At 40.8% G+C, this 23,220-nt stretch overlaps 2 protein-coding genes across 2 annotated transcripts; one reads left to right on the top strand and one right to left on the bottom strand.

Annotated features, from left to right (window-relative positions):
• Positions 1 to 117: 117 nt before the first annotated feature.
• On the bottom strand, positions 118 to 14,458 carry ferry3 (FERRY endosomal RAB5 effector complex subunit 3). Its single transcript, XM_076142529.1, has 14 exons — positions 14,376 to 14,458; positions 13,297 to 13,485; positions 12,436 to 12,581; positions 9,487 to 9,668; positions 9,033 to 9,132; positions 8,761 to 8,885; positions 7,399 to 7,505; positions 6,989 to 7,186; positions 6,405 to 6,533; positions 5,791 to 5,859; positions 5,501 to 5,703; positions 3,876 to 3,933; positions 2,963 to 3,030; positions 118 to 1,828 (listed from the first exon to the last, which is right to left on the bottom strand). The coding sequence occupies exons 2-14, from the start codon at positions 13,475 to 13,477 to the stop codon at positions 1,736 to 1,738; spliced, it is 1,659 nt and encodes a 552-aa protein (XP_075998644.1). The 5' UTR covers positions 13,478 to 13,485; positions 14,376 to 14,458; the 3' UTR covers positions 118 to 1,735.
• Positions 14,459 to 15,984: 1,526 nt separating this feature from the next.
• e2f4 (E2F transcription factor 4) lies at positions 15,985 to 23,045 on the top strand. The gene is made up of 11 exons (XM_076142436.1): positions 15,985 to 16,397; positions 17,803 to 17,912; positions 18,986 to 19,147; positions 19,385 to 19,428; positions 19,507 to 19,571; positions 19,660 to 19,848; positions 20,081 to 20,156; positions 20,295 to 20,444; positions 20,665 to 20,712; positions 20,832 to 20,876; positions 21,011 to 23,045. The coding sequence occupies exons 1-11, from the start codon at positions 16,233 to 16,235 to the stop codon at positions 21,124 to 21,126; spliced, it is 1,170 nt and encodes a 389-aa protein (XP_075998551.1). The 5' UTR covers positions 15,985 to 16,232; the 3' UTR covers positions 21,127 to 23,045.
• The last annotated feature ends 175 nt before the right edge of the window (positions 23,046 to 23,220 follow it).

Genomic DNA, 23,220 nt, shown 5'->3' with positions numbered 1-23,220 from the left:
ATGAACAGTTGCAGGTTTCAATGTGATGAAGGAGAGCTATTGAGAAATCTTAGAGCTCTCTCTGTTTGAACTCATCTCGTTTATGTATCTTGGAAAAAAAAGAGAAGGCAACTTGGATTACTTCTCTCCAAACTCTTTTAATCATCTTAATACCACTACTGAAGACAGACGTGGTGAACTTTCTGACAAGATAAACTGATTCAGTCTGTCTGAAACGGCTTAGGACACCACTACACACACACAGGAATGTAATTTCAATGAATGACATGGATTATTAACTTCAGAGAGATTATGTGCCTGAGGACAACCAGTTAACAGAAAATAAAATGCTGAAGCAAACAACACACAACATCTCTTTTGGCATCTTTAAAAAAAAAACATCCTGTTGAAATGTGAGGTTGAAATGAGGTTATGATAACTTTCACATAGAATTCACATCAGAGGTTTACATTTACAGCAAAATGATATTGCAGTAAAACATATTAAAGTACAAAATTGTAAACATATAGAGTAAATAGCAATGCGACACACATCTGAGGAGGCGAAAGCATTAACTTTACAAAGATCAACAGTGGAGGTATATGACCACTACGGTGGTACTTTCAAAATACTGCGTTTACCTAAACCTTTATTTCTGTCATCACTCTCTTTTTCCCCCCCCTTAGACTTTAGGAACAGTGCCATCTGCTGTTACACAGGTAGAGGGGAGGGCGAAAACATGAAAACACAACACAAAGAAAGATCCTCACAACAACTCTCTGCACTGCAGCACAAGGACACCTGCATGTTGCTCTGCTCAACTCTGTAATACATTTTTAAGATTTAGAACAGCAGAAAACCATAATCCCCCCACCCCCACTCCCCAAAAACCAATACCAACCAATTGCGCAGGGGATTAGTACATTAAATCTGTGATGATGGCTGAACTCTGGATGTCTCTGAAGTAATCTTGCTGGATGACCACAATGAATGAAATATGATGCTTGCAGGGAGTTCATACATCTAAACATCAAAATTGGGATTCTATCCATTTGGACGATGGTGTGTGGTCAAACCATTAACATTTACTGTGGTTTGGTTACACTTTAAAAGGAAATGTTGAGTAGAATTCCACTGTTGTGATATCAGCATTTCAGTACATATTCACAATGACTGATTATCAGATGACAACTAACAACAACAACAAGGTGAAACAACTTGACAACGTGGCAGCAGGATGGTTCTATAATTTGTGCTATAATGTGAATTTAAAGTGACAGACTGAAACTTTACTCGAAAACCTGAGGGGCAACAACAAACACTTGATTGGTGGCGGCGTGCTAAACAGTTTTCTCACTCCATTACGATTCAACGTCACCAGAACTGCACCCTGGAGGCTTGATACGGTAATTGCAGCAGCTGCTTTGGTAAACCACGGAATCCAGGCATCTTTCAGAAGTGCTGAATTTAGAGGGTGTAGCTTTGACAGGTGTGAAAATAACAAGGCTCACCATAAAAAATGTCTCTTCTCATTTGAAATCCACTCACGCCTCTACTTTCAGTGCCATGAGGGCACAGCTCCATTTTGACCCCATTTCCTCCATCTGTAGTTGTACTCCCTTAATATTCAGTTTGTGTTTTTTCAGCATTATAATAACATTAAAAAAAACTGTTTTAAAAAAAAGGGTTGTCGTTACCGTTATGAAACATTGGTTCATCTGTGTGAAGGCCCTGAAAATGCAATCATTTCCATCCATCAGTGCTTTGACGTGAGAGTTAGGGTGGAGGAGACGCGGAAGATCTGAGGCAGCATATTGCTCAACTGGTAGAACATCTCCTCTGAGATAGTCTGTCAACGCAAGGAGAGAGACAAATACACAGCTATGCTTAGTGAGCAGCAAGAAACGGGAAATTCATAAAGCATCAATGTCAACAACAAAAAAGGTCCACACACTGGTGCCCACATCTTCAATCCACACACTTAAACATGGAAAGGAACAGCTCAAAGCCTTTTCAAACCAAACTGAAATTATACACACACAAATGGAACTACATGTGGATTGTGTGTGAGTATTAACAGCACACGACCAAGCACCCTGTGGTTCGGCATCACAGTCTCTTTTCCTGAGGGAGGAGTCGTCAAGATGCTGGAATGATGCGAATTCTGGCAGCTGCGACTTCAACAGTGAATAGTGTGTCACTCTAGGCATCGCCGCCCATCAAATAAAAAAGTCTGAATGTTTAAGCGGATAAATAGACACACACACAGTATATGAATATCTAGTGGGGTCTGGCTGAGGAGCAGAACACAAAGCAGTTTAAAATGTACTACTTTGAGTGCGTGAGCTGGGAGCTGACAGGAAGCCCGTACAGTACTTTGATGCCGGTGGTTTTATACTCTCATCCTGTCATAATGTAAGAACACTTACGCTGCCTTCCTGTCATATCACAAGAGCAGGCAGGTATAAAACCTCTAGCAAAGCCTGGAATGAAGTTATGCTTTATGCAGCATTAAGGGCCCGATTAGTGATGTTTGCAAAAGCTTGTCACAACAATAAATGTGAATGTTTCAAATTGGATTATAAGCATTACTTCCTTTATTAAAAAAATAAGGCAATTTTAAGTCAAGCCAAAGTCCCATTTGTCTTTAAGTATTTCTGGTAATACTCTGCCTCCATGTCCCTTTGCTTATCATTTATAAGGATGACATTGGCAGTTCTTTTATCACAGTAGTGAACACACTTCTGCTGAGAGAACCTTAAAACTCTATAAAGGATGATTTATGGCATGCTTTTCTTCTTAGCCTGCACTCAAAGGAATGTACTGAAAGGTCATTTGTGCCATTGTGATACTGTGTGCCTTAAGTATACATTACTGTTGAATTAACACAGAGAGTACTTCTGACAGGCGATTACTCAAAGAAGCCAAGAATTAGGTGTGAGTTGGGAAAGTGAAATGTGTGGGTAATGCACTCTGACCTTACCTTTGGCACTAGAAACTGGACTGTGCGCGATATACCTCCATCCCACGAGGCCATCTCCATCATGAAGCCTGGAGAGGAAACGCATTAAGGTCTTAGTGGTCGTAGTTCCAAAATTAACCATCTGTCTGTAACATTCAGGGCCAGTTTGTAATTATGTTATTATTATGTTTGATGAACTGATTTTAAAGGAACTTGGCAGGAGAGTGGGTCATTGGTTGGGAGAGGAATCACATTTTTTTGTCATTTTTTATTCAAAATTGTCTGTTTCTTATGACGAGTTAAACAGTGCAATCATTATTATTATTATTATTATTATTATTATTATTATTATTAATATGTATCCTTGTAGTTACCATTTTGTTGTAGCCACTCTTCCCCAATCTCACTTCTTTACTTCAATTTCACTTATTGATCTCTATTTTTATCAGAATCAGTCCTGAAAAAATCCATTTCACTCTGATTTAGAGGAACCAAGAGCAAAACATTTACTGATCACATTCGTGCAAACGCAGTAGATGAACCATTTCCTTGTTGGATACTTCCTCAGTTTTATCATGCACGCTGATGAACAGTATCTTCATCTAACAGGAAAATGACTCAGAAGTTTAAGCACTTCAATGTCGCCAAGGTGGATAAAACCACATGACCTTCTCTTTAGCACTACCCACAAGACAAACCTAACACATTTGGCCCCAGGTGCTGGCAAAAATCCAAGCAAAGCACTTTCACATTGTGGGCAGTAATGAACGATCCAACCCAAGGTGTCTCTAATGAGGCTTCGGAATTCAGCTCTTGTTCCTTTATGGACACAATTTAATCTGAAGTATATGGCTATGTACGAAGAAAACACGTGGGTTCAGGATGTTGATTTGCTTGAGTATATATATATTAGGTATACGTTGTTAAATCCTACCTTTGACACATTTAAACACCAGCTCAGCTCTCTTCAGACACCATGGTATAGTCATCTCCTGCAGATAGAGACGCAGAACAGTGGAATTACAAATTAACTCATTGGGCTGCTTGTTTGTTGACATACAGGTTTCACACTGGCATCACCACCTCACACAGAGATTTAAACAGTATGGGGAAGAATATATATTCAACACTCCAACCGGGCTTTGAAAGCAGTATGAACAAAAGGATGCTAATATATGTGTTCCCGGCAAAACAAGCAACTATTAGTTACAACCACAATAATAGAAAAAAGTAGGATTTATAGTAAGGGTTACATCTTTAATTATGTATTTGTAGGTCAATCTGAGCAAACCTCTCTGAACAACATGAATATCGCCTACTATATGTTGTCATTATGTTATTTGTTTTCAATTATGTTAATTGTCTTTTAACTGAACTTGAAGAATGGCAGACACAGATTTGTCCGTATTGTTGATAGAGTGCTCCCAACCATTCTTGAATTCTTTAGATACCTACAAACTTTTTCAACCACAAACATTTTAATGAATCCCAGATATGAAAGGATAAGATTACATTTGTTTGTACACATGGTCGATGAACGAGGCCAAGTGTTTGCAGATTGGCACTCCTATACTCCTCCTTAAACCTAGTCTTTCAGCAATTCTTTAATGACTTTCCCTCAAACTCCAACTGCTCTCAAGGGGACAAAAGAAGAAGATAATCCTCCCAAAATATTGAAGAGGCACATAGCTTTGTTGCAAATGACTTTGTGATTACAGTCTCTAGTTCCTCAGAAGAACCAGGCCAGTTGTCGTGTTGCCAGAACACAAGAATAGGCTTGTTCAAACAGGCAAACATCCCCACGATGAGGGAAACAAGTCTGAAGAGAATTTGACAGATGGAAAGTTTTTGGATGTGAAACCAGAGGCTAACAATTAAAGAGTCTCTAGTTCCCCAGGCTTCAAAAGTTAGAATCCTTTGGTTATGTAAACAAAGACTCTTGATTAGACATGAGAAGAACATTTCACCGGGCATGTCTCGGCATGTGTGCACACAAGCCAGAGAATTGTTGAAGTATTTGCTTTCCACCTTATGGGATTGACACTTGTTTTAATATTTACTCAGTTGGAAAAAGTGTTTAAGCTGCTATTCAGTTTCAAGGAAAATAACAACTCTATTTTTTTTTTCTGATAAAGACAATTCACCTTATTTTATCAGATATTAGCCTTAACTGCAGGAGTTCATCACCCGGCGAGCGCTTCCCCTGCACTGCTGCTACAAAGTAAACACAAGAGTTTACGACTCTACCCTCCTGGTCTCAACTGCGGAAACCTGGGAAATGCTAAGTTAGAAGTCACAGCCAGTGCTTGACAAGCCCGACCACAGCTTGGGACACGCAGCATAAACAAGCAGAGGCAGGATGAAAGGAAACAGACTGTGACTGTGCCATCAAGCTGGGACTGCAGAAACATGCGCAGCCAGCAAAGCCGTCTCAGCTCACCACCTATCCCAACATATCGCACCTTTTATAATTCTCGGATTATGCAGTGTAAGATGTGAGAAGACAGTCTGTGTACACGTGTGGAGAGTGTGAGTCTGCGTGTCTGCATCTCCTCTCACCTCTGACATGTCGTGGACCAGCAGCAGAGGAACAGTGATGGTGGTGATATCGTGTGTGCAGCAGACCTTCAGAATGTTCCTCAAGCCCATGATGGCTGGGTCCCGTGCCGTGATGTTCCCCGACCGCACGTTATCGTCCACACACAGGTGGAAAACGACATGGACCTCTGACAGGTTAGAGTGCCGCGAGACGTAGAACTCACCTTAGGAAAGGAAGAGGAATACAGAAGGTCTAAAGTAAAACTGATCAGAGATTTTTCACAATGTTGCCGTCACAATTAAACACTTACCTGGTAAAATATAAGATGGATTTCTTTCAATATTTTTGCTCTTGTCGTCACCTCCATTCCTGGGAATCTCTGTGAGGGAAACACCACCACTAGTTCAGTTAAAAAAAAAAGTTTGAAAAATCTCTTGCATCTTTTTAATCAATCACATTTTGTGGGCAAGTGGGAAAGTGTCAGCTCCACCCAACACTGCACCTGGAGAAAGATCTGAAGAGTTCTCTAACCCTGCATTAGCATTGATGTCAAACGTGTCTTGTACTTCCTGACATATTTAATCCCCTTTACATCCTGCAGGCATGCATGGCATTCGCATACTCTACCTGTGAGAAAAGCCTTGCAGTCATAAATGCTAAACAAGATGAAAAAAGGACACAAGTAAGGCCTAGCTTTCTGCAGAGAGGCATTCTGGCTTCTTCAGTACTGTCTGTGTTCAGGTCATCAGTTATGCTAATTTCTTTCATTCTCTGCTGAAAATGCAGCCTGGTGGGAAGAAATGTACATCCTGTTCTTGGATGTGCATTTCTTCCCACCAGGCTTGATTTCTTGTTTTGTAATCCTCAGTTCACGTTCTGTCTGCGTGACAGCTGTGGTGGCCAAACCACAGCAAATTGTCTCACCGGGTTGGTCCTTTTGTTTGCTGCTCCGCTGGGCTCTGGCATAGAGCAACACCTGCTGCACCTCCTGCAGCTGACGCTCCAGGAAGTGAAAATGGAAGTCTGTGCACTCTTTTGCAACTGTGGCAAAGTCTAGGAGTCAACACAAAACAAGCACAGAATTAGAAATGATGCCAAATGATGACTCTGTCTGTCTTACTTTACTCCTACTTACTTAAATACTTGACGCTGAATGGCCTTTGTCCATGTCTTTCAATAAAATATGTACAGAGTTGTAAAAAAATCACTGGTATGCTCCCAGTGAATGTGAGGGACACACAAAGTGAGTCATGAGTAGGATAGCATAGAGATGATGTAATGCTGACTGGTGCCAAAATGTAACAAGCCACTGGCAGATATACTGATGACAACACACACATGCTGATCATCTAGCATCAGGCTGCCAAAATTGAAGTTCTTATCATTCCACAAACACTTACTTCACAAAGCTCACATCTGTTGTGCAGCTCAGGCTACCCAAGTGACAATAAACACAATCTATAGATACTATTCTATGTGTAGTATTAATAGACAACATGGCCCCTGACCTCTCTTAATGCCGCTGTAAGAGTTGACCCTGTTATCGACCAGCAGCACCACGCCACAGAGTGAGGAGGAGTAAAGCGAAAGGGCCGTCTGGAGCCGCCGAAGCTTTGCTCCGCCGCTGCCGTGTCGCCGGTGCTTACAGAAATCCAGCACGTCTGCTCGGACCAGACGCAAATTGTGCATCGTCTTAAGTTGTGCGCCTAATCAGGGAATTCAGCACATACACAAAGACAGAGAGACAAATGTGAAAGGTGATATTAGGATTTCAGCTCCTTATAGGTGGAGAATCTGTCAAAGTTTCTCTGAAGAACACATTACTTATCCTCCACAAAGTAAAATACGGTGAAAATGGTTACACGGTTACTTCCAAAGCCAGGACTACACACAACACAGGATGATAAAAGTAAAGTACCCAGGTGTATAGTGAAGCTCTCCTCCAGCTGAGGCTGCTCCTCGTACAGCCTGGCCCCAGCGTCTGCGAGCTCTGACAGCTGGCTGGACTGCACCTTAATCTCCTCACTGGAAATCAGTCATAAATACCAATCAAAAACAAATTATATTAAAATCCTCAAATCAAATCTTATGCATACATGCATAGGATCCACCTGGTAACTGTATACTTCAATGATTATAAACAAGAAGCAGTTTTTGTGGCTTTTTCTCAGACAGTAATTACTTTAATTATTTTATGTGAATCACTAGAAGCTATGTTAATATTGATTCAATCCACCGTTGAGAATGTATTAAAAATATTAATTAGAAAACAGTTCTGTAAATAATCCTGAAATACTTGTAGATCATCAACTACAGCTTTGGTTTTGACACTCAGTCAAACAAACGGGTTAAGACATCATATCTACATTTCAGGTTTAAGTTTAAGTTTCTTTGACTTTAGCTGTTGTGTAGCTTTATCTTTTGTGATGTATACCAATATAATATCACTTTAAAATATGAGCATTTCAACAAACAAACAGTAACCAGTAAGCATGATCCTTTGGGTTATGCCTTCATTTGTCAGAGCATCAATTTTTTTTTTTCCACAACCCGACTGACGTTTAACCCAAAACGTCAGTCAGCATTGATGCAGCAGCACTAAGCTCAAGTCAACCTATGACAAGCTGAGTTTTAGACCTACTGCAATCAATCTAATTTCTATGTAAATGCAGAGTTAACGGGATCAGCACATATCTTGTTTTGGCTTAGAAATGCTGCTGCTGCTGCTCATGGCAGTGAAGGACCAATCTGATTTATATTAAAGATGCATATTGAATACAGCTTTTAGTGGCCCAAGGCCCAAATCATTAGGATGGATTTTGTTTCCTGCATTATGTAATTTCTATGGAAATCTTTTTTTTTTGAATAAATCATCAAACTCAAAATCTTCATGTTATCAAATTCAATTCTTTTACTTAGTTTTTGGCTTGCCAATTTTTCAAGTTTTCGTTCTATCAAGCCATTTGTGAATTTTACATTTTAATAATAATAATTCTCTCAAGTCAGACAAACCAAAGCCTCGGCACTGATGACATACACATACTACAGAAGACGACGTGCCAATCTACTGCTGCCTTTAATCGATTCGACACTGAGCTGCTGCCTCTGCAGATTACTCTCATCTCAGTCTGCATTGCAGTTTTCTTTTGAAATTAAACACCAGCAAAAACCAGCGCACAGAAACAGCATTTCATATTACACACACACACACAACCAACAGGGTGACATATTTGCCTTGTTTCTTGCATGTTTGTGCACACAAATGCGCAGAATATCTTACTTAATGATGCTGCTGTTGCTGGATTTCTGCAGATCCTGGTGCAGTTTGATGACCCACTCCTGATACTCCTGCTTCTGAATTCCAGTCACGTGTTTGAGCTCACTGGCCCACTTGTTCTCCAGCACCTACTCAGAGAAAATAAGATGAAAACGATAAAGTTTTAAAACAACAGGCGCACACAACATATTAGAGTTCATTAACTGAATTTTCTGATTTCTGGGCTACACCTCCAGATCAATGAACTGGTACAGAGCACACCAATTACTTTTTACCTGCTGTGCTTCAAAGTGCTGAGCGGCTACTGCATTTACATCCTGGTCACTCAAAGTATTCCCCAGCTCATGCATCACTTTGTCCATTTCAGCTGCTTGCCTGCCAAATGGGACATTATTAATAGATTTGATTAGATGGATTAGGAAATACATGCCGAGAAGAGTAATGACTTTGAACTGTTCTTAAACTTGGCAACCACTCCTTTAATTTGAGAAATGGAGCAGGCACACACAGCTTATCAACTGGTGCATTTGAGAGGCCAAGTAGATGATTGATTTTGACAGAATATCTTATTAGGCCAACCCCTCCAAAAGGTTTCCGGCTATTCCTTACTAAATTTTGTTTTTATCAAGGGCAATGGCTCTGTCACAACATAAACACAAGTACAGTTATTACATGTACTTCAACTGATCAACTGATATGACTACTACTTTGCCTCTGGGTGATACCTACCTCTCCTGTAGCTTCCTGATCTCCATGTCTCTCTCGCTGATGAGCTCGGAAATACTGACAAAGTAGTTGTGCTCCAGGTTAAGAAGCGTATCTGAGGCGGGGGAGTGGATCAGCTCGTGGTAAACATCGGCAAAGTCCTCATCCCAGCTGGGCTCTTCGGGCCGAGCATGCTCCAGTGTAGTCTATAACAGAAATGTAACTACCTTAAACGTTGCTCTATTTGGTTTAAGTACTTCAATTGGATCACATCAAAACACATTGGTTAATATTGCACATTTAAAAACAGATTTGAACAAAGTGCTCTACAATAGAATAACTGGAGCAACTCGTCCGAGGACCTGAGAGATCTGGAGTTTGAAAAAGGAGCTCAGTGATGTAGTGGGATGATTGGTTGTGTAAAGCTTTAAAAACAAATAAAAGCCTCTTAAATTCAGTCCTATACTTGACTGGTAGCCAATGCAGAGACCCCAGTACAGGTGTGATGCTGTCCCTGTTCCTGGTACTAGTTACTCGTCTAGGCTAAGTCCCAAATAAAGCACATAGCAGGAATGTAGCCAGTAGGAAATGAAGGCATTTGTGACAATCTTGAGGACATTAAGTGAGAGGAGCGGTTTGAGTTTTAGCTGGAAAAAGAAAGCCTTCACTACGGTGTTAATTTGCTTGTCAAATTTTCAAGCTGAATCAAAAATGACACCATAGTTTCGGTGATTGATTTTGAGTGGGCAAGATGTCTGCAAAAGTTTAAGGGGGTGATTAACTCCTCTGTGCTCAGGGAGGAGGAACGGGCCTGAATGAATCAGAGCAGATTCATTGTGCGGGAGTAAGAAGCAGGGGTTTGAGGTTTGGGAACACTAAAGAACATGGTGGAAAACCTAAAGCACATATGGTCCGAGATCCCCACGACTTCCACAGCTAAAGAGGAAATGGTTTAGACAAAGCGTGAAGACAAAATCTACTGTATGGACACAGTTATAGGGTTGGGATGGAACATAAGCGATACAGAGGAGTGGACTTGAACCACCGGTTTTAAACATCAGGACTTCAAAACCGGAGGAATCCTTTCTACCAATAGATCTGAAAATGACATCAAAGCCACCCCCGCAGTCACAGGGCCGAGGGGAGTTGTAAAAGTCATAGTCAAGGGGACATACAGTACTTCTAAGATCTGGGTTTTGTTCACCAGGTTTCTGCCAAGTTTCTGTCAAAAACAGGAAATCTAAGCATGTGGATGAGATAAAGTCATTTAGAAAGTATCTATTGGAGAGAGACCTTACATTTAGAAGAGCCAGGTTGCACAGGGAGGTAAGCGGGGAGGAAAAAGGGACACTACGTTCTCTATAAGAGAGGTTGTGCTTGTTTACAGCTTTGCAACTACCAAGTAGATGGGACCACCTGACTGTTATAATGGACCGAATGGGGAGGCCAACAGCTGTGGAAGTTAAGTGCTGCACATTAGCAGCTATCCATGATGGTCTCAACAGATTCCATTAGGATAAATAAAGTTATATATGTTTAATCTTATGTTATTGATTTGCCAGTGTAAGTGGCTACACTTTAAGGTCAGAGAACTACAAGCTACCTTAACCAACGCCACATAGTGAAGGTTGAGTCACTTAACTGTCATCAAGTCAATGATCTTTGTCCAGCCAACAGGATACTGACTGATCTGTATGTTCCATGAATCAGAGACTGTTCAGTGTTTTGAGAGGAAGGGAAAAGAAGGAAGGCAACATGCAACATCACCACATTTCCTCTCATTTCCTCTGTCCTACAACCCGAAACTGTTACTCATCCATATTTAAAAAAAAAGGCCACAGAGTATTCCGAAGCTGAAACTCCTCTATTTATACGACCTCAGGAATCTTTAGCGCCACAAACACTATGGACTCTGGAAAGCTTCCATGAGTATTTCTGTGTGAGTGCAGTAAAATGTTAATGTTAGCCTGTCCTACATGTCCCGCGGCAGCAGGCCAGTGGGGCTTAACAACACGCGCTGGGGCAGCCCCCCCGTCTTTTTATACACGCATGAGCAACTGACTGCACAACTTAGGCACTTGAACTTTGAAGTGGAAAGGCAAATCACAACATTGACCTTTTATTAAACATGAAATAAGACATGGACTTCCAACTAAAACTATCAGAAACATCATAAAGTGATGTCTCATTTATCTATAACGTAACAGTGATGACTGTTGTCTTAAAAAAATGCAACCGTCGCACATTTTATTGGCTCATTAGAGAGAAAAGTGGAACCCTGTGAAATGAGTCAGGGAGACAGTGAATGCAGCACATGGGCTTGTGTAATGATTTTCTTTCTACGGCATTCATAAGCAAATTGATTTTCCGACGCACAGCACAACATCTGTATAAATTGCTTTAATGATCCCTGTCTGCCCTCAAGGTAACAGGGGGTATTCAAGGACACTTCCGAAACACTCTAGCTGTGGCTCTACTACAGAAACACAGAGTAGTGGATATATGATAGGCCTTCTCAGTGGATGGAATTCACTTTTTGGATGGACTCCCAAGAGAGTGTACCAAGAGAAAATGCCCTTCCAAGATTTATACATGCTGGCTAAAATAATGAAAATATATATTTCAGAGAAGTATCTTCCTAGCCTTTTATAATTTGTAAATAGAATAAAATTATGTGTGTATATTAAAATTACACACAAACTCAAACACCCAAAGATATTTGGACGTAGCATTTGACACCGGTTACTACTGGGGTGTTATGATCTAATGTTATCCTCTTAGCCTTTCCTATTCCAAACGTCACTATTACATTGATCCATGTGTGTTCCTGTGCTTCAATGTGTACTGTATGTCAGAGGGCATGTTTGATCAGCTACCATAGCAACCCCTTTCAGCCTAAAACATTAAAGCTGCTGTATAAATACACTAAATAATCTTCTAAGAGTATGCAAACAAGCAGAAATGTGTCCTCACCTCCACATAAGACTTGGCCCATGCGTTGGTGAGCTGGTTTACATCCACGTCTCCTGTTGTGAGTCTCTGCAGATTGAGCTCGGCCTCTCTGTCATAATCCAGGATGGTCTCCGTCCCAATGAAACTGGACAGTGATGTTTTCAGGTCTACAACAGGAGCACACACAGAAGTAAATTGAAATGTTAAACAATAGGTTGGTTGGATCCATTCTATCCATCTATTTTTGTTTCCAAACAAACATACTAACAACTTCTATTAATCTTTCCTTTCTAATACTTTGCCCAACCCATTCACACACGAGGACGAAATACAGGAAATCTGCAGTCACTACGGCAACAACGATTACCACTGGTTGAATCAACATCATCAGTGTCATTAAGGTTAGGATTTATAGTAAGGCCGTTTGATTGTAAAGGTGTATCTAATAAAGCGGCCAGGAAGCACAGATTCATCAGCTACCAGCTTTGGCCTTAGAGTGAGTTTGATGCCCTCTGGTGGTAAACATTGGTTGCTGCTTTGAAAATGATGACTTTTGAATGTGATTTCCTGCTTTTCTAGATGCTTTTATGACTATTTCGTGGCCATCACGTTGTAAATGCATTGGTTTATCATGCATAAACTAATCATCATTCTATTGTAGTGGCAATAAAGTAAAATATAAATCTATATTACATTGAGGCGCACATACTGTATGTAAGATTTTGCTTGATGGATTTAAATCTCACACTCAGACATTGTATGTGTGAGATTTGCGAAATTCTAGTTCAACAGTCACCAAATATGAATGTGTTGCACACTTAGCACAGTTGCAATCTTGTTATAAAGTTGAAGATTCTCCTTTACAAAGAGCAGCAATCTCACCGTCCTCTATGTAGCAGGGTATTTTATGTAGCAACATAAGGCGTCCGTGAAGGTCACTGATGTTTTCTTGAACAGGGAACTGCAGAGGGACTTTCAGGACACAATTGTGTTTTCCTGCCCTGAACTCAAACACAAACGTCTTCTCAGTTGCATCGTTTGCTTTGCTTTTGTTTTTCTTCATGGCTGAAACTGGAAAAATGAAAAGCATTATAACTTGTTCATACTTAATAATATAAGAGAAGTAAAATGCAGCAATAATGAACAATGTCAGCAAGAACAGTCTTTGTACATTGTAATAGATCAGAATATTGAGAGTTCAGTTGTACAAAAAGCCATAGGCACTGGTCTACACATAATTGGATGACCCTTGACCCATGGACCCCTACAGTGAGGGAGTCTTTGGCTCCATTGTGCTTTGGGGCTACGTGTGTCCTTAGCAATCACTGCAAATACGTTTTTCCGGGGGGCATCATTCTATCCTGGTGGAGTTGTCTGTTCCAGGATGACAATGGAGACAATGAGTCACTGAATGATTTGACGTGAAGTCCACAGATCTAAACCCGGGGACACATGGGATATTTTGGACTGACATGTTAAGACAGGCCTCTTCCACCATCATCAAGAGAGGGGTTAATTCCAGTAATTGTGCACATCTGTACAACCTATGCTTTGATGCGGTTCTGGGGGCAGCACACCATTGTTGGTTCTCTTTGCTACCTACTGTATCTGCACGCCTATATGAATCTCTCCCCGTCCCAAAAGTGAATGAGTGTAATAACAGTTGGTTAAGTCTTTTGGAGATCGCACAAAGACAGTATGCGTCCCTGCAAATAAAATAATTCACGCATGCATCTATGTATGTAATGGATGTAGATTCGGCTACATTGAGAGATATTTAATTGATAAACGAATTGGATTTATGTCATCTGAAATCACCATCGTCTTGTACACAACTTGCTGCTATACTGTGTGTGTAGCTAGCGCGCGTTTTAAATTAAAGCTACGAATGGAAGTGATGAGAGGACAATACAGTTGCAGCATTATTACACGAAAACATAAATAATCAGATGGAGGCTTACCTGTAATGTAAAGCTTCTGAATGAATATGTCCTGTCCCTAAAGAAAGACAGCACTTTTGTTTTGCCCGGTCAGCTGACTGCTTTAGCAGGAAGTTAGCGCAAGCATTGTGACAACAGCAGCAGTTTCGCGACACACAGGTTCGATTATTATGGTTTTGATTTCGACTGTACGAGACTATTTTGTGTTTGATACTCAACAGTTGAAAGCATGTATATATTTTTGATAGATCTTCATAGGTGCTTTAAAGAGTCGTGAATCATTCCTGTCGAAACTAATATTGAATTTACAACAAATGTGTGCTTTTGCAGTGCACCCCCTGCTGGCCGGAAATGGTAAATACAGTGGTGATATGTGACTGAAAGCCAAAAGGAGTCGATGTTTTTAAAATATTTTTTTTCTCATTGAGTATTTTCAATGTAATAACAAAACATCTGATTTTGTCGTTAGTTGCAATATTGTCTATCAATAGCATACGTACAAGGACAACAAATACAAACTTTTTGTTGTAATGACAGACTTGTTTGAAAGGTTGAAAGTGGTACAAAATCCATTTTTCATGTTGGAGTGACCTCCATTTAAATATTTGGATCACAGACTGAACATTTCAATTCTATAATTGTTGGTGCTAGTTTCTCTTGAAACAGATTTCATTGTATCATAAGTTCCAATGACTTTTATAAAATACACTTTTGTGAACTGTTGTTGTTATTTGAGATGAATAAGCATGTGTTATTGTACAGTGCAGGTATATAGATGTATACCCCTCCACCCCCATAAGCATTACAATCAAAATATCAGTATTTATTTAATTGTATAATTGTTGGCCCAACAATTAGACCACAACAATAAATGCTCCAAAGGACATTTGATTATGTCTCTTTTTCCTGTATTATACAATTAAAATGCTATGCGCCAATATAATTAACAATCTCAAACTCAAAGATCTCAAACATAGTGGCATGTGTTTTGACGTTTAAAATACAATAATATAATACACCAACAAACTTTGACACTTGCTACTCATCACAGACAACGGGACTGTGAAATTAACTTTCAATAAACATGCATAGAAGTGTTATGCTACACATTTATGATACTCTGAAATATGATAGTATAACGATAGCATAATAACGTATGTTGACTGTGTGTGTTGTACAGTTTTCGGCACCTACAACTGGGCGTTTGGGTTATCTGAGGTCACAGCTGTAAACCATTCGCCCCATAAATACTTCAAAAGAAACAATGAGGACGTATTTTAATAAGTTACGTTTTAACGTCTAGTTTGAATGTCAGAGAGAAAGAGAGAGAGAGTGTCTGTGCGAGAGAGAGGGAGTGTACGCATGCGTGCGTTCGTGTTTCTTCAAGTTTGAGTACATTAGGGCTCATGTAAAAGTGTCGGCTTCCTTAACTTAATTCCCAAGACTGAACGTTTTTGAGGACGTAAAAATAAAACAAATCTTGAACAAAGTGACCATTAAATGTATCTTTGAATGTGATGCAATCCATCTATCAAACGTTAAAATAATTTCGTGCGGTTGTTGTTTCTACGCTTTTGAAAGGGTGTGAGTGTTAACGACGCTCCCTCCGCCAACCAAACCGTCCCATCATACCTCGCGTGGCCAACGGCTCTCCTCTCCACCGAGTGCTCGCTCATTGAATTGTGGGATTGGGCCCTTCCATGTCGCCTTACCGGGACAATTTGGAGCAAACCGGGTCGGACTAGCTCATTAAACTTCTGCTACCCGCCACACGCTGCCCCGACCTCCCGTTAATCTGCAGTGGGACGTGCTTTCCTGGGGCTCACTGGCTGGGTTTGGTCGGGGAGGCAGAGGGAAGTACGGAGTTGGTCCCGAGTGATGATGGAGCTGGAGTCGGCCAGTAACAGGGGCGAACTGGGAGCTGTGGGGGACTCGCTGCAGCCACAGACCCCGAGCAGGCACGAAAAGAGCCTGGGACTGCTCACTACCAAGTTCGTGACTTTACTGCAAGAGGCGAAGGACGGAGTGCTCGATCTGAAAGCCGTGAGTACGCAGAGCGGAGTCTTTGTTGTTAGCTAGCACATGTCAGTTTGAGCCTGCCGCTGTCGTTGGGTTAAACGCTCTTCTGCTAGCACTGCTCGATAGCTTAGCATAAGTTAGCTCTGTATCCGGCTAATTTGAATGGGCGCTACCTGTTACGGCGTTGTAGTTTAGAAACCAGGCGGCACTTAATCCTCTACTCCTTCGTTTTTTATCACGTTAAGCCACATTTCTCAAAGACCAGTAACATAAACCGAACACTTAGAGCCTTTGTGAACTTTTTCAGACTGTGCCCCCCCTTCAAATACAAAGTTAAAAGTGGGTCAGCTTTTGTCGTCCTCTTCTGAGCTAACGACAAAACGTCTTCATGATCAGGTATATTGAAGACTAATAATGTCCCTTGTCACTTCACGATATTCATGTTCTTCGCAAGGTTTAACAGACATATCATGTAACTTAAACGACCTTTTCGATTGCGCTCACACTCCAGCAATATGCCGAAAGATGTTTAATAGCTTGATCGATAATGTATAAGTATTGATCAAGCTAATAAATGATTTAGCAGTGTCCAAAATGACACTCATTCTACGTTTTGGTGGAATTGAGATATGCATATATCTCTCGATCACTTTCATTTTCACTTCTTTCTACAAAAGAAGAGAACCTATTCAGTGACTATCACACCTCTCACCATATGTTCAATTAGTGGCAACCGTTCCTCTGTTGAATTGGGATTACATTACATTACATTACGATCATTTGGCATACGCTTTTATCCAAAGCGACTTACATTACATTTCATCACCACCCTTCGCAGAGGGGGGAGCAATTAAGGTTTCGGTGCCTTGCTCAGGGGCACCTCGACAGGGGCTCGAACCGGCGACCCTCCGATTTCAAAGCGGATGCACTACCCACTGAGCCACTGCTCCCAAGGTGGGATTAAATTTGTAATGCAGGATCTGGTCATTTCAAATCATGATATTAAACAAAACATGAATTGTTGATCGATTTCATTTGCATGTCACCTCTTAGTCTGAAAGTAAACTCTTAGAATTGTGGCTTGTATGAGTGAATAATGAATTTTTGTGTTTTGTAACTAAAAAGTAATAACAGTCGTATGGTTTAGTAGTTTCATTTAGCAGTCTTTGCTTCCATTGCAGAGTGCAACCACAGGGCCTGATGCTGGCCTATCAGAACCAACCATATGCTTATCATGACTTGGTTCCTCTCAAATATGTTAGGCTAGGATGACATACCAAGATGGACTAACAAGAGTTTGTTCACTAACTGTTCTGTGGGGGCAGATAAGGCAGACTCCACTCATTTCTTATATATCTAGGCGATGTATTGTTATTGATTTTGTTCAACTCTTCTGTGTGTTTCATATGGCTTTTCTGCGGTCGTTCAGGCAGCAGACACCCTCGCCGTGCGACAGAAGCGGCGCATCTACGACATCACCAATGTGCTGGAAGGAATTGGATTGATAGAGAAGAAGTCAAAGAACAGTATCCAGTGGAAGTGAGTATACATGCCTTTGTGAATATAACTAAATATAATATTTGTTTAGGTTTGTTAACTAAAACCCCCCAAAAGTATTCTTTAGGTTTTGAGGTGTGTGTGTGTGTCTCCTGCAGTGTGACCCTGTTAATGTTAATTTTGTCCTTCTCCATATGGCCTTCATTAGACACAAGTAATTACATACAGATAGCTAATAGGCTGTTCCTAATTCATTTATACTGATTATGTGCCCAGACAGTGATTGGTCCAATCCCAACCACATGTTCTATGTCCACTGTATAGCTGTGGGGAACTTGCTGAGAAGCTTGACCTGAAGACCGCTTGCTTAATTTTAGATATCACAGATATCGTTTCTGTCTACACAAAGTGTATTTGACAATGTATGTGTGACTCAGTGCGTGTGACAGACTTGACTGTGTGTTTACTGTACATCAAGTTCTCATTTGGTTTGTGTAAGCAGCTTGTACATAAGCTATGACAAATCCATAGGGAAGCATGTTTGCTGCTGCGCCCCCTGTTGTTGTTCTTGCTGAGGATAATGTTAACATACTTGGTTGTAAAATAATTTTGTGCAGTGAATTCATGCGGCTTCTAACTCTTTAGTGTGTGACTCTCTGATGCTGTGCCTCACACAGATCAGGATTGCAACACTAGACAGCTGACTGACCTGAAGGCACACAACAGTTAGCTTTGTACTCTATATTTGTTATTTCACACTTGGCCAGTGATCCACACAGTTTGCATATACAGTGAATACAGACGAACAAAATGGCTGTTTGACTCTACTACAATGTGAAGACAGTTGGTGTAAAGAAGCACTGTGTGAATATCATGAAAGATAAGTTTAGAGTTTAAAAGTTTCTAAAGTAAACCAATTCTGAGTTATATCTGACTTGTCTAACCTCTGAGCATCTTATAGTTGGTATCCAAGTAACAGGCCTACGTTATGCTCATATTGTAGATGAGTTTTTCAAGAATATAGAGAAACCCATGGCTCAGTGAATGGTGTACATGTAAATGTGCTGTGTGTGCAAGTGTGTGTGTGATCATGTATCTGTGTCTGTGTTTTTCAGAGGTGTGGGTCCAGGCTGTAACACCAGGGAAATAGCCGATAAGCTGATAGATCTGAAAGCTGAACTAGATGATCTGGCTCTCAGGGAACACGAGCTGGACCAGCAGAGAGTCTGGGTCCAACAGAGCATCAAGAACGTCACAGATGACTCAAACAACAGCCCATATCCTGCCCTGCACTGCATTGCTGTCTGTGTGTCTGTATGAGTGTGTTTGCCTAGTATTTTGATGAAAGGGTGTAAGATAGAGGCACTGAAATACACATCTAGTGGCTCCCATTGCATGAGTGTGTTCAGGCTTTAGCTCTGAGTCAATGAATTCCCAAGGTTAACAGCCACTCTGTAGTTGACTAACCATTTAGTGACTCTGCCTTGTTGGTTGGACCCTTAACACAGTCATACTATGGCGTATGTAAAACATGAAGATCTCTGTGGAGCTTTTCAAGGTAATTTTTTCTATTTCCATTTGTTCTCTCTCACTCAACTTATGTCCATCATTAATCACCTGTCTGTTCTTCCCTAAGGTGACACACTCCTAGCAATTCGTGCTCCCATCGGCACCCAGCTTGAGGTGCCCATACCAGAAGCTGTAAGTTGTGTGTGTGTGATGTTTGTACACTTATGCACAAGTTGTCATTTTGTCTCACAGCTAAGATTTGGTATTTGTGTGTCTCCAGGTCCTCAATGGACAGAGGAAATACCAGATCCGTCTGAAGAGTTCACTGGGCCCCATTGATGTGTTGCTGGTCAATAAGGACCCATCCAGTGCCTCTCCAGTGGTTCTGCCAGTCCCTCCTCCAGACGATGTCCTTCAGAACCTGCCGGCACCAACGCCTACCTCCCATCCACCCACCAATGCTACACAGGTCTCTAAAGATTCAAGCTTTTAGATGATTAGAGCTCTTAATGTATCAGATCTGTTTACAGGAAAAGACTGGTTACTCCATTTTCTTTTGTATGAAAACTATCACAGAGAAAGGATTCTAAACAGTGACTGATTGAACAATGATGTATTCAGTGTTTCTGAAATGCAGTACCACGACGCCCTTGATTTCTTGTTGTTTTCTTTAATTTTTCTATCTAATTCCCCTCCTCCAGGCCTCCAAAGCAGCTTCCACCAAACCCGGTCTTGCCACATCCGTTAGTGCAAACAAGCAGACAGTCTCGTTAACAGGTAGGACAAAGCCGCGATGATTGATAGCTTGTATTCTACAGTTTTATTTTATGACCATTTGTCATGCACTAATTTATGATACAGAGTCCAAGTATCATAATTGTGTTTGCCTTTGTTTCACACTTGCTTTGTTTGTAGAAGTGACAAGCAATACGCCACTCAGCCCAACCATAGACACGCCCGCTACAACACCATTGGCTCCTCAGCAACTTCAGTCGTCCGCCTCGTTGGATGGATCTGCAGCCGCATCTGCAGTGTTTGAGCCAATTAAGTCGGATCCCTCTGAATGTGAGTGTTGTGTGTTTCCGGGCTATTTGACATCCACACTTTTTGAAAAGCATCATTGAAAACATGTAGAAATGGACTGTAGTTTTCAGGGAATTGCTAATATTTGACTTCAAATTTTAGTGTGATATTTCATTTGGCTCATTTTCCACTATTTGGAGTTCTATTTGGATTTGAAGTATGTGACTGTATAACTCGTGTGTTTGCTGTGATTTCCCTCTAGTGCTGGACTTTCCCAAAGAACTCTCTGACATGTTTGATCCTACAAAAGGTACACAGCTGGACACAAACCGAGTATTTTTTTCTCTGTGTATTTACAGTATTCAACTGTCACACTGTCTTCAGTATACTTGCAGTCTGACAGTTTCCATTCTTTTCCCTCTATAACAGAGATCATGAGCAGTGATCTGTTGGAGGATTTGATGTCATCAGAAGGTGAGTTTCTTTAAAAGCACACCGATGGAGGGGCAGACGAGTTCAGATAAAAAGGCTCTTGAGTGCGTCAGGTGCAGCATTTATACTTTTTACTTATGCTTCTCTTTGTTTCCCATCTCTCTTTCTTTCTCCAGTGTTCTCGCCTCTCCTGCGTCTGTCTCCTCCTCCCAGCGACCATGACTATATTTACAACCTGGATGAGACAGAAGGCCTGTGTGATCTCTTTGACGTCCCCATTCTCAACCTCTGACCCCTGAGGTTGTTGTCCGAGTTGGGGGGAGCAGTTGCCCAAATATGTTAATCTAACCGACCTTTTCTCCAAGTGGAAGAAGAGGTGCAAAGAAGCTAAGCGTGATCTGATCTGCTTTCACGGACACCTCTGCTCCGACCGAGCTCAAGCTGAGCTCAGTCAGCCAGCAGCTCGACGTGCAGCCCTGTGATGAACACACAGGCAAGAACAAACACATTTTACCTACTGCTTTTTTCTAAAGAAACAAAGTTGAGACAAAACAGCTGAATAATAATTATATTTTTGGATTCTGGTGGATGATGATGTTTATCAGCTTCCCCGTGTACTTGTAGGTAAGTACGCCTGCATGCGTGTGTGTGTGTGTGTGTGTGAGAGAGAGAGAGAGAGTGAGGGAGCGTGTGCCGGTTTTCACCACCCTTAACCTGAGTCAGAATTCTTCAGGAAATACGGGGAAACCTTTTCCTATCAGGTCGAGACACAGAGCAGTCGTAATGGAGAACAGCATCTGCTCACACATTTCTTACTCGTCAGCTTCACTTTGTCTAAACGCAGCTGGTTTAGGATGAGCTGTCCTCATGTACATAGAGAATATATATTTTGTAGTACCAGCAGTCAAGACAATGGTGTAACAATGAACTACACTTGTAATATAAACAGAGCAATAGTTTGCAACAAAAAAAACAAAGGTACCAGGCTCAAAACAAAAGGACGGAGGTGTTTTTTAAAAATCTTTTCTCTTCAGCTCATTTGCAAGGTAGTTATGGGAATGTGCGTTCGTCAAAGCTTCAGGTTTTGATGATGATGAAGGAGCAGGATTGTGATGTTAAAGTATATTTACTTAAGAGCCAAGGACCAAATATTAATACAATTGAAAACAAATAAAACTAAATCAACATGTTCCTATAAACCCTTAGATCAAAAGAAATTCTTTACACTTTGAAATAGCCGCTGGACTTTTTGCCTTGCAGATTTAAATTTGCTCTGTTTTTTTTTTTGATACAACTGCATCTGCCTTCATATCAAAAGTGTGTATGTGTTCTGTAATTTTGAATTTTTCCTCTCCCAAATCAATGTTGGGGTGCGACGACTCATGTCTCAGATAAATGTATATGAACACCATTTTATTGAAATAAGTTGTGCGTAAAATGGCATGTATGTATTTTTATGGCTTTGGTGAATATAATCGCCGTGTCACGTCACTTGTTCATCAGCGTGTATTCGGCACAGATCCCTATTGAATGGTTCTCACTGTTCCATATGTCCCATCTGTCACAGTGAAATGCTGCCTACCCTTCTAAATTGAGAGGTTTCACTCTGCGGTGGACAGTGGAGTTGCAACTCAGGATGTGTTAAAGTCTGACTGTCAAAAACCGATTGCCCACATTATTAGACTTTACGCTAAAGAATTGTTGCTTAGTTCTGTAATATCCCTTTTTGTTAATTCCCTTCCTGGATGATGTCGTGTATATGTATGTATGTATGTATGTATGTACTGTGTATATCTCTCTACTGCTTGTATAGAATAGCATTTATTTTTTTATACATGCTAGATATATTATGATGATATTGTTTGTACTAATTTGGGGCTTCACTTCACAAGTATAAGGACTCTATCCACAAAATCTGCTCTAGCAAAGCAGCCGCTCTCATTGTGGCACTGTAGACAGACTGGTTGCTTCTCATCCACTCAATGATTGTAGCCAGTCGTTGTTTTTGGACAGTGTTACAAGTTTGTTTTAATCCTGCAATACCAGCAATGCCAGGGAAGTCAACAATACAAGGTGGAATGCATCGTATCTGTACATGGGGAATTGGTGTTTGTGTCTGAGACTCAAACCTTCAGATTGTTTTTAACAGGCTCACTGTTGCTAAGCTGTAGTTCATCAATTGAATCAAAATAAACACTTTTGTATTCTTTTCGTATTGTCTGGTTTGCTTAACTTCCTGATTTCATTTAATTCTGTACAAATGTGATGCAGTGAACTTAACAATTATTCTTATTTTGTACAGTGTTCATCCGAATCGTACAAGATTGAGCATATAGGCAGCCTGTGCATTGGAGCTAAAAAATAATGTTAGTTAAGCATACTTTAA

Source organism: Genypterus blacodes, unplaced genomic scaffold, assembly GCF_046128005.1.
Source record: "Genypterus blacodes isolate CSIRO-AG114 ecotype Tasmania unplaced genomic scaffold, CSIRO-AGI_Gbla_v1 ptg000021l_1, whole genome shotgun sequence".
NCBI classification, from domain to species: Eukaryota; Metazoa; Chordata; class Actinopteri; order Ophidiiformes; family Ophidiidae; genus Genypterus; species Genypterus blacodes.
This window is presented reverse-complemented; position numbering and strand designations above follow the sequence as displayed.